Source organism: Bufo bufo, chromosome 2 (genome assembly GCF_905171765.1).
Source record: "Bufo bufo chromosome 2, aBufBuf1.1, whole genome shotgun sequence".
NCBI lineage: Eukaryota > Metazoa > Chordata > Amphibia > Anura > Bufonidae > Bufo > Bufo bufo.
This window is the reverse complement of record NC_053390.1, coordinates 646269790-646284453: the sequence shown is the minus strand read 5'-3', so window position 1 is coordinate 646284453 and position 14664 is coordinate 646269790. Positions and strand designations below refer to the sequence as shown.

Genomic DNA, 14664 nt, shown 5'->3' with positions numbered 1-14664 from the left:
AAACCTCATGTGGCTGGAGTGTGTCAGCAGTTCCTGCAAGACGAAGGCATTGATGCTATGGACTGGCCCGCCCGTTCCCCAGACCTGAATCCAATTGAGCACATCTGGGACATCATGTCTATCCACCAATGTCACGTTGCACCACAGACTGTCCAGGAGTTGGTAGATGCTTTAGTCCAGGTCTGGGAGGAGATCCCTCAGGAGACCGTCCGCCACCTCATCAGGAGAATGCACAGGCGTTGTAGGGAGGTCATACAGGCACGTGGAGGCCACACACACTACTGAGCCTCATTTTGACTTGTTTTAAGGACATTACATCAAAGTTGGATCAGCCTGTAGTGTGTTTTTCCACTTTAATTTTGAGTGTGACTCCAAATCCAGACCTCCATGGGTTGAAAAATTTGATTTCCATTTTTTTTATTTTTGTGTGATTTTGTTGTCAGCACATTCAACTATGTAAAGAACAAAGTATTTCAGAAGAATATTTATTAATTCAGATCTAGGATGTGTTATTTTTGTGTTCCCTTTATTTTTTTGAGCAGTGTATATTGTGCCTGTGAATAAACCAGTAGTATGTATTAGCTTTCTAAGCATAGAAAACCTATATTTTCAACATGGCAAGGGTATAGTAAGTAGTGTATATGATATGTACATGTCTAGGACACAGCGCTGCCCTCAGCAGGGGGGAGTGGGCAGAGCACAGAGGTATTACAAAAGTAGTGCTCCAAGGATTCAGTGCCATCTCCTGGTGCTCCAGCATACTCATTTGCATATAAATATAAAAACACAGAACTCTGTAGCTGTTTGACATACAGACAAGAGAAAGGCATCATTTTAATTGGCTTTATCAACCCTACCAGACAGTATACCTGGTTTAATAAAGTTGATCATGCTGACATAGGCTCTTTAAATTTTGCTCTATGGCAGTCTAATACATTCATGGTGGGCCTGAGGGCCTTTGTGAGGTCCAAGTTTCCATGACAAACCATTAGCAACCTACAACTGTATCCCTGCCCTCCCCCGCCCCTGTGCACAACAGGAAAGAAACCTATCAATCATAGTCCGGAGGTGGACGAGGACAGTGAGCCTCATCATTCGGACATATCTCCCTCACAGTGCTGGTATGTGCTGCAGTGTTCAGCCCGTCAGTACTCTGTAAGTACTGACTGCCACCCTGGAAGTGACAGCCCCTGAAATCAGCGGGTCCGTCACCACCCTCAGTGAGGACAGCATAGTACAGGTGTCAGGTTCCCTTTAACTACTGGTATATTTGAGTCTATATCTCTTTTATGTGTGTTATGAGAAATTCTGGCTAATTTTCTGGCTTGTGTTTTGCAAAACATAGTAGAATATCTGCTGTTTACCACAAATACTTTTCTGAATATTCTTCTAACTAGAAAAATGTTCCCATTTGGAAGTGTCAAATTATTTTCCTGCGATTATTTCCTCTACTTTAACTTTCACTGGATACAAAAAATGCACATGCTTATAGGGAAGAAGATAATTAGCTGCCCTCCAGATTGCTGATACCAGGCACCCGGGCAGGTCAGCCAGTACATATTGCAATTTGTGACATAATAAATTACTTGAACAACACCGGAAGCAGTTTTTGAACCTAATTAACATCCCACCAGATTAATGTCAGGCCTCGGCAAGCAGTGCTTTACAGCGGTGCCTTATTTATTTAATTATGGGTTAGTGTATAATGCTGTCCTTGCTCTAGCTATGAAACCTTCAATTGTGCCAGCTTTTATTCTTAAGTGGGGTAACGCATCTTTTCCTCTTGTCTCCCTTCTGTTTCCCCGCGTTTCGACTAATCAATGCAATGCTGAACGAGTTCATTTTAGTACACTCAATCATGGCTCTAATGTTTGTAGCTCACGGGCGCAGGCATCAGTAATGTAAGAATGTTATATGGCTTTAGTTTGGGCCATTTCATTAAATATTCATGACATCAAAAAATGTGCATCAAAATAGCGTCTGGAAGAATTACATTTATGTGCCTGCTTTTATGGCAGCTTCCCATTTAAACCCATTTGTGTTAATATCAGGCTTTGCAGTGGGAAAATAATGCAGCTGATGAAGCCATATGCATGATCCTCTATCTAAAGCTTGGTCAGTACTTACAACTTGCATATATTAAAGATATTTTGAAGCATATATAGTATGTTAATAAAGATGAAATCCTTGTGTACATAACAAGATTTTGCTTCCTAGGAAAGTGAACTTTGCATACACTGTATACTTAACACCTAACATTATGTTAAACCTATGCCAATATGCTACAAAGAATGTAGAAAATTAACAACTAGACCGTCCTTTTTTGCCTAGGAAGTAAATGTGAATGTAAGAAATTTTTGCCGCTATATAATAATTTTATTGACATGAAAGAGCAAAATATGGGGAGGTGAGAGTCACTTATATCTAAATCTTTGTGGATATTAAATGTACTATCATGGATGTAACTATAATTCATAGCAAAATAAGATGGGGACCCCACCACCTAGTGTAAGAAAATTAGTTACAGTAGCCAACTTCACACTTGGACCCCGGGGCACAGAGAGTTCAGGCCTTCACCAATGTTGCAGAAAAAGTGAAAAGGTCCAGTCACAGCTTTAAAATCAGCCACATACGGATGGATACAGACAGGACATTGTTCATCTGTCTGACGCATTTCGGGTGCGTCCTCTTTGCACTCTTAGTCATAGAATAGTGAGACAAACAGAAACAGCCAGACTAAATACCAGCCATAAAGGGAGGGGAACAGCCAAACCACATGTGTGCACATTAAAGAAAATGAATTCCCAATTAACCCTTCTGCTGCCATTCAGTGTAGCAAGTACAAGTAAATACCTCGACGTATATATAAATACATAATTAAAACAAGGTTATACAATGTTGCAGTCAAAAATACAGTCAATAATGCAAAATCAGATCTTGCCTCCTGTTCAGACCATTGGGGATGCAGGTATTGAGTTTAAACATCCAAAACGCCTCTAGGCTTAATAATTTCCTTTGCAGGTCCCTGCCTCTTTCTGACAATGTCACTGTTTCTATACCCTGCACCATTACATGGGTAACATCACCATTGTGCTGGTGCGGGATATGATTAGAGACGGCTGAAATGTGATGCAGGGTATTTTTGTTTTTATTTCCATCTCTAATAGCGTCAGACAAGTGTTCTAAAGGGCAGCAGTGCAGCCCACGTACTGGAGCCTGCATGTTTACAGATAAACAGATAAACAACACACTGGGGGAGATATATCAAGACTGGTGGATCCATCCGCCAGTCTTGATCTCCTTGTGCTGGCGTGAGATGTACCGGAGATGCAGAAGCCTCTTAACAAATCAGAAGCATCTCTGCCCTGCACCAAGAGTGACGTCTACGCCAGATACAAGCTGGCGTAGACTTCAGCTATAACTTCCGCCACTTTCTGGCGAAAGTTATAGTAAATGCGGCGGTAGTGTGAAGCCATGCCCCTTCTGTTAAGCCACACCCCTTTTTTCTATGCACTTACGGAAAGTTCCAAGAAGCTCAAAAAGTTGCAAATTATGATGCACACGTGTCATGCATCATAATGTAACATGCAACAATGACTCTGGAGCATCTTTTCATTTAAATCTCTTTTGTTCTATTCCTCAGTTATTACTGTTCCCATTTGGAGGTGTGTCCTAGCACAGTTTGAGACTATCCAATCAGTGTTGCCAGTGTGAGGCGGTGCAAGGACACACTCCCAATTGGTGACACCCAGTTGCAGATTAATTATTAATCTTCTCACAGGACTAATAAAGTAATTGTACAACATACAGTTATATGAAAAGGTGCCCCAGAATCGTGATGGTAAATGCAAGTGGTTACTGAAACAGACCTGTCAGGAGAGGTGACGGATCCTTTTTTAGCTCAGCAAACATTTTCTAAGGATCAGTATTGTTTTAATGTTAAATAATATTAATACATTTAAATATTATTAAAGAATCAGTGTGTAAATGTTGTAAGATCAGTGGTCAACAGAAAAGCAACTAATTTCCAGTTCTATAGCACTGTTCACTGCCAAGTGCCGGTTGTACTACATAATAAATACTGTTTGTGCAAGTAGTTTCTAGGATGGATAAGGTCTTATTTATAACCAGAGCTGTAAAGTCAGAGTCAAAGCTAAATTTTTGTGGAGTCAAAGTCACAGTTGGAGTCGGTAGAAATGTACCAACTCAGACTCCAGCTTCAAAAAATATTATCTATTAATCTTGTATAATTAATTTACTAACTTTCATAGAAATTTAGAAAGGTTTAGAAATGTTAATCATAAATACCGTATATTTTTTCTACCAGTCTAAGGCCCTTATTTATAAAGTACAGTGATCAGCAGGCGATAGATAATCAGTTCTTACATCTCCTGTGTTCTCTCCTGTACTTATACTAAAAACAGTGATAAGCAGTGTATCCTAATGTTCATTGATAGTGAGTTATTCCCTCTCCTGTATTCTCTCCTGCCCCTTATACTATAGCCAGTGATATGCAAGGTGTTCTAGTGGTGATAAATATTCAGTTCTCATTTCTCTTGTGTTCTCTCCAGTTCTTATACTATAAACAGTGATAAGCAGGGAGTTCTAGTGATGACAGATAATCTATGCTCACCTCTCCTGTGTCCTTCCTGTCCCTTATGCTTGGTATCTTCATGCTGCTCCAAGGCCCTTAGTTACAATGCTCGAAATGTTGCTGCAAATGCTCAGTAGTGAAGATTAGAGGAGGAAGTTCACTATTGGGCATGCCTGCCATCATCTCAGAACTTCTAGACAGAACATCATGACTGTATTAATAAAGAGGTTGTACTGGAATAAGTAATTTTTCACAAGACCCCGCAGCCTGCCTCCACCATAGAAAGAATCATACTTACCTAGTCTCCAGCGCTCTGGTACTGTGCGCTGACTCCTTTGTGTCCATCTTTCAGTCAGTTTATTTTTTACATACTCCCTGGCATGGACATGGTTACCTGCTCCGCTTCTTCCACTGACAGGCTTCAGTGGTAATGTGCCTCTTGTGGATCATGCCTATGCCAGGGAGGCAGTATAGAAACCTCAAACCGGAAGATAGACACACAGGAGCCAGTATGCATGACCGGAGCTGTGGGTAGCAGATAAGTATGATTCTTTCCATAGCAGAGGTCGGCTGCATGCTCCTATAAAAAATTATTTTTTCCCAGAAAACCCTTTTATAACAAACACTAAATATAGGTGCTCCACCTTTTCCATGTTTCTTTTATTCCCATCTACTCTTGCACTTGATTCTTTGCATTTCCAGGACATACATATATAGCTTTTCTAGCTTTTTGTGAGGGCAAATCCATAGATGTCTTACAATTCATATTGCTTTGTTTATTTACTTACTGGAATTCAGAATTTTTTTGAAATTGTATACCAATAAATATGGTTTATGTTCTATCTAAACAGCCTGACATAATAGTGAGAAACAACATGATGTATTTTAGTACAGTAAATTTGTTATTACTAAATTATTACCCATTTATGAAGAAGTTGTATTTGGAGCCATAGTGTGATAAAATACAGGAGTCAGAGTCAGAATTTTGGCATGACTAGTGATGAGCGAACCCATGGAAGTTCGGAACTTGACCCGAACTCGAACCCGAACCCTATTTAAGTTAATAGGGACCCAAACTTCACTTTATTATTTTTCGTTATTACATGGTTATATCCGAAAATAACATAATACTTAACACGGAATCCAAAAGGGACACCTTTAGAGGCATTCCATTTTGTATTCTGTCATAATAGAAGTCTATGGGCAGCATAACAAATCCATTATGCTCCCATAGACTTCTATTATGACGGAATGCAAAATGGAATTCTTCTAAAGGTGTCCCTGTTGCATTCCGTCTTAAGTATTATGTTGTTTTCCAATATAACCGTGTTAAAACAGAAAATAATAAAGTAATTCATAAATCGGCATTCATAAATCAGAGAAATAGTCCGGGAAGATGGTACTCCCAATATTTATTACCAAATATTCTTCTCGGTTGCTCTCCCTTGCAATTCCTAGATGTTCCATGTGGTGTTCTGTGGTATCCTGTTACACCAAATTCTCCTGTCATGCCCTGCTCAGGTTATGTGCGGAGGTCTGCCAGGCTAGCAGCACATGTGTAGTTTGTTTTGTTTTGGGTTTGGATTTGAGCTGTATCCGCCTCCTTCCAGGTGCACTGGGTGGGGTCGTTTGTATGGGTTTAAATTACTCCCTTTCCCAGTGTCCTGTGCGGGTTATAGCTTCTATCTTGCTCTGAGGAAGGAAGGAAGGAATTGCTGTTTCTGCTCAGCTACAGATAAGTTGGTTTTGTTTCTCTCTTGTGTTCTGTCTAGGCTGTTAGGGAGACACCTGCTCCCTCGTGGCTTGAGTAAGCAGGCTGTCTCTTTTCCCCTTTTCCACTATCTTAGGGATCTTAGGGTTTCTTCAGTCTTAGGCACGGGGGCACGTTTATTCCCACCTTCAGGGTCTGAACGTGGGCACAGAAGTCCAGGGAGAGTTGGTAGGGATTTGCTAGGAGGTGACCTTTATCCACAGCTTCTGGCCTAGACACTTGTTTCATGGTTTTCTGTGTTTCTATTGTATCTTGTGTCCTACCCAGCGTGACATCTCCCTTCAGTGCATTATAGTTTTTCTATCTACTAAGTTGTTGTTCAAGTGCTAAAAATTATTAAGAACAGTCTCAGAACGATGTAAAGAGAATTTTCAAAAATCATAAACTCACCTCTCTGGTCCAATTCCAACACTTCCTGTTCCCTGCCAGTCTCTATTTCCTGATGCCTCTCGAAATACAGGAAATGACTGCTCAACCAACCACTGCCTATTTAATGCATGTCAAAAGAGACTATAAAGTAGGGACTAGCAGGGGGCAGAAAACATTGGAACAGGAGTAGCGGGGGTTTAGAGAGGTACGATATTTATTTATTTTTAACAGCATACGCTTTTCTAAATACATTTTAGCACCCAGAGAACCCTTAAGAATTAGGATTTTAGTAAAAAATTCATAAATTATATATCTATCCTACACAGTTATCCCTTGTGTGTTGGTGACCATTTCAGCTGCTATAAAATATCCAGTACATGTTTTACAAAGCCAAGTCACATTGGTAGAGAATCACTAGTTACTGGAGCTTTAAAGTAAAGTTTTTCTGAAATGTCATTGAGATGTGTCATCAGAAGCTGTCACAAGTCACTATATGAAGGGGGTCCTTTGGTTTTTAGTATGTTCATGACAACCCATCAAGCAATGATCTCCAATCTGAAAACCAAATGATATTGTTTCTATGACATTACTGCTTCCACAAAATCACTTCAATTTAGCTACCCCTACTGCTCAGGAGAACAAAAGGGAATTCCAAAATACAAAAAATCAACAGTACTCCAGATGGTTACCTTTAGGGGTGAGCAAATCGCGATTCGGTTCCATGATCCAAAGTCGATTTATTCCCCAACTACGTCTTAATGCTGTTTGGAGACCTGTCTGTGTGTTCGAAACGTCAAAGATACTTGATGAATAAGCATTGGAGACTAATTCAAGACAAGAGTGCTGCAGTTTTTCTAGATTACCAGAACAAAAGGGACATCACAATTGCAGCTCAGCCCATTAAAGGGAATTTGTCACCATGATCTTAGGCTATTATCTGCAGTACTACTAACTAGTACTGCAGATAAGGAGTCCAGATCTCTATTTTTTATTTTCATACTCCCTCTATTTCCCCCACTGTCAGTTCTCAAACTGCTGTGCTCATATAATGGAGAGGACTTCTGTTTGCATTCACAGTCCCAACAATGTATTTCTGCTCAGCTTTGAGTGCTAACAGTGGGGGATGGGAAGCAGTAGGAAAATGAAAAATAATGATCTGGACTCCTTATCTGAGTACTATTTGTATAGTACTTAAGATATTATCTGAAGTACTATATGAGATAAGAAGTCCAGATAATTATTCATGGTGACGAATTTCTCTTAAGGTCATTGTGGCTGAGCTACAGAACCAGAGACCACTACATCCATATCTTTGCCTTCAATATGCTGATTGGTAGATGTCCCAAGGGTTGGGCACCTAAGGAACCTAAGGAGGTGCCATCAATTAAAAGTCCCTGAATTCAGTTTCTTTAAGTTACAGTTAAATTAACACCTCTTTTTTTATAAAATTCATATGCAGTGTTTTTCTTTTGAATTAAGTTTTCAACATTTGCTGTTGTCTGTCATTATTTATTGTTCTGTTATAAATGGATTGCAGCTTTTTAATATGCCTTTTTATGAGTATGTAAAGACTACATATAGTACTGCTGTGTAATCTAGAGTGATATTTATACATGTCTTATATATTGTAGGTCAGTTGGAGAAGGCTGCTGAACATTATGAGGCATTCTATCATCTGACAGTAGGCCGGATATGGAAGGATGAGACAGGCCGCACTCACAACTCACTGGCCTGCGAGAACCTCTGGAGAATATATACATTGCTATCAGACAAAATGCTAGAGAATAAAGAATGGCAACAGGCCATCAAAACTCTAATAAAAGCACTTGATATGGCAAGAGAAGGTAGGTGGAAAATAACACTCATATATATTTTTAAATGTACTGTTCTTCGTTTGCCCATGAGTAAACTAAATGCTGTGGAGTGTTTGGCTAGGTGATCATTCCCTTCCATTTTCAGAGACAAATGCCATCAATATATTTACATTTCTGTAAAACAGGCATCATTGTAGGAAATTGTCACATTTTAAACAAAAAATATGAAAAATATTTAGTTTTGCAAAAAAAAGTTGGTGCTCTATAAATGTTCCTCTTTTAGCGCAATATGTCATATTGTAGAATTCTGTGGTACAGATTTACAAAGACTGGCGCTGCAAATGCCAGTTTTAGTATAAAGTTGTTTATTTCAAAATGTGCCAAATATATTAAGTGGTACAGGCCTCTTAGAATATCTTAATATATCAGCTACATTTCCAAACAGTCAGTGCGCCAAAAGCTTAAATCTACACCAGCTATGAGCCTGCTTAGATTTGAACAATCATTTATGCATATTTCTGGTGTAAATGATAATAAATCTGTTAGACCATGTGATGTCATGCCCCCTCCACTATAAACCTGCCCCACTTTTTTTAACACTTTTTGAAAAGTAGTGAGAGAAAAGTCACAAATTGTGGCAAAAATATGGTATACACGTGATAAATGTCAGAGTTTGTTTTTTATTATGTTGTAATTGTAATTGGCGTGTATTGCATCTGCGTGAGGCAGAGGTCGTGAAACCACATTTACACAGCCTGATGTTTGGGCCGATTATCTGGAACAAACATTCCTGCAAACGCTCATTTCCGATAATTGGCCCGTGTTATGGTGCACCATTTGACCATTTCATCGGGTGAAATGATCTGAGGTCCGGACACCTTAATCATCATTCCCAGGCAGCAGATCATGCTTTCTAAACAAAACTCTGCTGCCCAGGAACTTTTATTTTGTATGGGGCTGAGCGATAGCAGCATCCGTCACTCATCCTCATTCCTCATACTGTGGAGATGATCGCTGCATGCAGGGCCGGATTAAGAGCATCATGGGCCTGGTGCAGAAGATTTTAATGGGCCTTTTTATAGAAAATGAAAACGCAATGCAGAGCAACTTTTTATAGCACAAATAAAGTGTGAATTTACGCAAAATTACACATGTGAAAATACGCATGCATAAAGTTTGAAGTGTGAACGGGTCTGCGTAATCCCATTCAAGTCTATTGGACTAAAGTTTATGCGTCATTTTGAAGCAGATTTACGCACGGGTTTGCGTGTGAAAAATCTGCTGTGTGAACTTAGCCTAAGTGTACATCTCTGGCCACAGTTTAAATATACAGCCATCTATATAGATGGCTGTATTATGTATAGCCACCCCCCAAGGAGTTAACTAGTGCTGCTGGATATGTCATTCAGGAGCATGAAAAAGCTATTCACGTCTAGATTTTCCATGCTCCTGAATGGCATATGTGTTTATAAAAGCTAATCTATTATAAGCAGATATGCCATTGAGGAGCTTGGAAAAGATGGGTAGGCAAGAAATAGTCACCTAGCTTTTCCATGCTCCTGAATGGCATATCTGCTTATATGCATACATGTTTATAATAGCCAAGCTATTATATGCAGATCTGCCATTCAGGAGCATGGAAAAGCTAGCTGAGAAACAGTCACCTAACTTTTCCATGCTCCTGAATGGCAGATCTGCCTTTAGGTATGTCTGTCTGTAATAGCTGATCTATTATAAGCAGATATACCACTCAGGAGCATTGAAGAGCTAGGTGACTATTTCTCACTTAGCTTTTCCATGCTCCTGAATGGCATATCTGTTTATAATAGATCAGGCTCAGCTATTATAAAGATATATATGCCTATAAGCAGATATGCAATTCAGGAGCATGGAAAAGCTAGGTGAAAAAAATCATCACCCAGCTTTTCCATGCTCCTGAATGACATGTATAAATTATACAGTATACAGTATAATAGGTGAGGTGAGCCAATGCTGATTTACTTACCGCATATGAGTTGTTTTCTGGGCAGTACACTGAAGGTTGCTGAACGCGCAGCAGCCGTCACGGTCTTTCACTTTACGGCATGGCCTAGGCCCCAGGGGAGGAGTCTGACGTGACGACGCAGCGCGGCGTGCACAGCTGACCTGTCACCTGACCTGATCTGTCAGCTGTCACTGTCCTGGTGAGTTCTGTAAAGGGCCGGCCTGGGAGATTTCTCCTTGCGCGCCGGCCCTGTCACCATCTGACAGTTGGCACGGTTCGGTCCTACCAAAGGGTTGCGGGGCGGCCGCCAGGCAACCTCAGCGAGGCGGCCTATGCGGGCCTAGCTCCGGTTGGCCTATGCGGGCAGGGCCGGAATGGGGATAAAAACCAGCCCTGGAAAAAGTTGCATACCAGCCCCACAGCATTGTGTCCTTATTTACTTGTTTATAAAAGGCGAAAGCATTCATTTTAAAACACGTGTGTAAACACGAATATGAATTTTGCCCCACAATAGCTCTTTTGTAGAACCCCCATGGGGGGGGGGGGGGGGGCATGTAGCAGAGCTAGTATAGCATGTAGCAGAGCTGTGTGTAGCATGTAGCAGAGCTAGTATAGCATGTAGCAGAGCTAGTATAGCATGTAGCAGAGCTGTGTGTAGCATGTAGCAGAGCTGTGTGTAGCATGTAGCAGAGCTGTGTGTAGCATGTAGCAGAGCTAGTATAGCATGTAGCAGAGCTGTGTGTAGCATGTAGCAGAGCTAGTATAGCATGTAGCAGAGCTGTGTGTAGCATGTAGCAGAGCTAGTATAGCATGTAGCAGAGCTGTGTGTAGCATGTAGCAGAGCTAGTATAGCATGTAGCAGAGCTGTGTGTGTACAGGGTGCATGCAGCAGTGTAGCAGAGCAGGAAGCCTGGTAGGGACTCAGTGACACCATTCTTTTAACTAATAAACTCTCAGACAATTATCTGAGTCCCTGCAATAACTATAGCCACTACATCACAGTCTGCTCCACGGCATTCACTGCAGCAGAGCTGTGTTTGCCAGGAGCGCATTGATCTTCAGTTCACTTGCTTCTGCCGGCTCAGGAAGTGAACCGAAGATCCGATTCATGAAAAAGATCCGAACTTCCCATCTCTAAGAGCAGTGACGCAGCCGCGGTGACAGAGTGGGAAGGGGGGGCGTGGTGTAGTGACAGCGTGGGGAAGAAGAAATTACAGAGCTGGAGGGGTGGAGCAATGAAAGGTTCTGGGGGAGGAGCAGTGACAGAGCCGTTACAGCCAGGGGCATTGATAGAACTCTCAACTCTGCCAGCATGCCTCAGAGGACCCCCTTTCTGCATGTGTTGTCAAACTGGGAAGGTGAAGGGGGGTCCTTTCCATGCCACATCAGCAGCTAGTTTGCCTAAACCACCTAGAGGCACGGGTAGTAATGTGCTAAGATTAGCAAGAGTGTGCACTAAACTAATTGCTGTGATCACATTAAGGCCTCGTTCACACCAGGCAGTGCGTTCCGGCCTGATTCTGTCCAGAATGCCCTGCACCGCATTGCGGCCGGCTAACTATATTGTGGGGCAGGAAGGGGCGTAGTGGTCTGTTGAAGTGATTGGCACCATAACCATGCCCAACAGCGGCAATGCGATTGGCTGCACAGGATCGCAAGGCACATTATGCCTGCGGTCCAGTCCAAACAAAATGCTGCAAGCAGCCTTGTGACTGGACCTCAGGCATAATTGTGCCTTGCGATCCCGTGCATCCGATCGCCTGCGTCTGTGGCTACGGTGCCATTCACTTCAATGGATTGTCACGCCCCCTCCTGCCCCACAACATAGTGAGCCGGCCGCGATGTAGGCATTCTGGACAGAATCATCTGGTGTGAACGAGGCCTAAACTTAGTCATTTCACACCACAAAGGCTGGAACGCAAGCCAGCCACCCATCCCTGCATAAGGAAGCGTGGCGGTGCATTGAAATAAGGTTTTGATTTAAAATTATTTTTTGTATCAGGTTGTCATGAGGGACAAGTAGATCGAGCCCTCGCTTTAGTCCTTCGACAAGTAGGTTTTTTTTAAATTTCCACACCCCTGCACTGTTATGGGGGATCTGCGGATGGCACTGTTATGAAGGATCTGTGGATGGCACTGTTATACAGGATCTGTGGATGGCACTGTTATGAAGGATCTGTGGTTGGCACTGTTATACAGGATCTGTGGATGGCACTGTTATGGGGATCTGTGGATGGCATTGTTATGGGGATCTGTGGTTGGCACTGTTATGGGGGACCTATGGATGATGCACTGTTATAAGGGATGTGTGCTATGACTGTACTCTGTACTCAGCCTCCGAGTCCTACCTGATACACAGCCCTGAACAGCTGGATGACAGCTCTGCACAAGCAGCAGCTAGCAGGCTACAGGACCTTCCGTGATGTCATGATCATGTGATCAGTCACATGTGTGGGAGGAGTCAGGCTCCGGGCAATGTCCGTGCTGGAGCCTGCTGTAGGGGGCGGGGCCGGGGGATGGGCTCCTCTCTCTGTCAGTCCCTCTGTGTAATATACTGCACCAGTCAAGGAGCCTCCTCACTGTCGGCCGTGCAGTAGTCAAGGCTACCGGCCTAACGGGCCATGCCAGTCCGGCCCTGTATGCGGGCTGCTGGGCCTATTTTCATGCAGGGGCCTGGAGCTGCAGCTCCATCCGCCCCTACGTTAATCCGGCCCTGGCTGCATGTAAATATAGCACTTCACCTCCACTTAACAGCAGCCGATCATCAGGAAGGAACTCTTCTCCTCACAGCCTGTAAATGCAGCTTAAGAAAATTGTCTTCAGAAGAAGTACATTTTGAGTGTACTATAGCATGTACAGTTGCAAGAAAAAGTATGTAAACCCTTTGGAATGATATGGATTTCTGCACAAATTGGTCATAAAATGTGATCTGATCTTCATCTAAGTCACAACAATAGACAATCACAGTCTGCTTAAACTAATAACACACAAAGAATTAAATGTTACCATGTTTTTATTGAACACACCATGTAAACATGCACAGTGCAGGTGGAAAAAGTATGTGAACCCCTGGATTTAATAACTGGTTGAACCTCCTTTGGCAGCAATAACTTCAACCAAGCGTTTCCTGTAGTTGCAGATCAGACGTGCACAACGGTCAGGAGTAATTCTTGACCATTCCTCTTTACAGAACTGTTTCAGTTCAGCAATATTCTTGGGATGTCTGGTGTGAATCGCTTTCTTGAGGTCATGCCACAGCATCTCAATCGGGTTGAGGTCAGGACTCTGACTGGGCCACTGCAGAAGGTGTATTTTCTTCTGTTTAAGCCATTCTGTTGTTGATTTACTTCTATGCTTTGGGTCGTTGTCCTGTTGCAACACACATCTTCTGTTGAGCTTCAGCTGGTGGACAGATGGCCTTAAGTTCTCCTGCAAAATGTCTTGATAAACTTGGGAATTCATTTTTCCTTCGATGATAGCAATCCATCCAGGCCCTGACGCAGAAAAGCAGCCCCAAACCATGATTCCCCCACGACCATACTTTACAGTTGGGATGAGGTTTTGATGTCGGTGTGCTGTGCCTTTTTTTCTCCACACATAGTGTTGTGTGTTTCTTCCAAACAACTCAACTTTGGTTTCATCTGTCCACAGAATATTTTGCCAGTACTGCTGTGGAACATCCAGGTGCTCTTGTGAAAACTGTAAACGTGCAGCAATGGTTTTTTTGGACAGCAGTGGCTTCCTCTGTGGTATCCTCCCATGAAATCCATTCTTGTTTAGTGTTTTACGTATCCTAGATTCGCTAACAGGGATGTTAGCATATGCCAGAGACTTTTGTAAGTCTTTAGCTGACACTCTAGGATTCTTCTTCACCTCATTGAGCAGTCTGCGCTGTGCAGTCTTGCAGTCTGTGCAGTCTTGCAGTCATCTTTACAGGACGGCCACTCCTAGGGAGAGTAGCAGCAGTGCTGAACTTTCTCCATTTATAGACAATTTGTCTTATCATGGACTGATGAACAGCAAGGCTTTTGGAGATACTTTTATAACCCTTTCCAGCTTTATGCAAGTCAATAATTCTTAATCATAAGTGTTCTAAAAGCTCTTTTGTGCGAGGTATCATTCACATCAGGCA

The 14664-nt window shown here is 42.2% G+C and overlaps 1 protein-coding gene across 1 annotated transcript in view; it reads left to right on the top strand.

Moving 5' to 3' along the window:
- Nucleotides 1-14664, top strand: part of TTC29 (tetratricopeptide repeat domain 29) — a 288615-nt gene that overhangs the window by 126879 nt on the left and 147072 nt on the right. The window contains exon 6 of the mRNA XM_040420513.1: nucleotides 8366-8578. Coding sequence (XP_040276447.1) covers nucleotides 8366-8578 — 213 coding nt within the window. The remainder of the gene's footprint in view (nucleotides 1-8365; nucleotides 8579-14664) is intronic.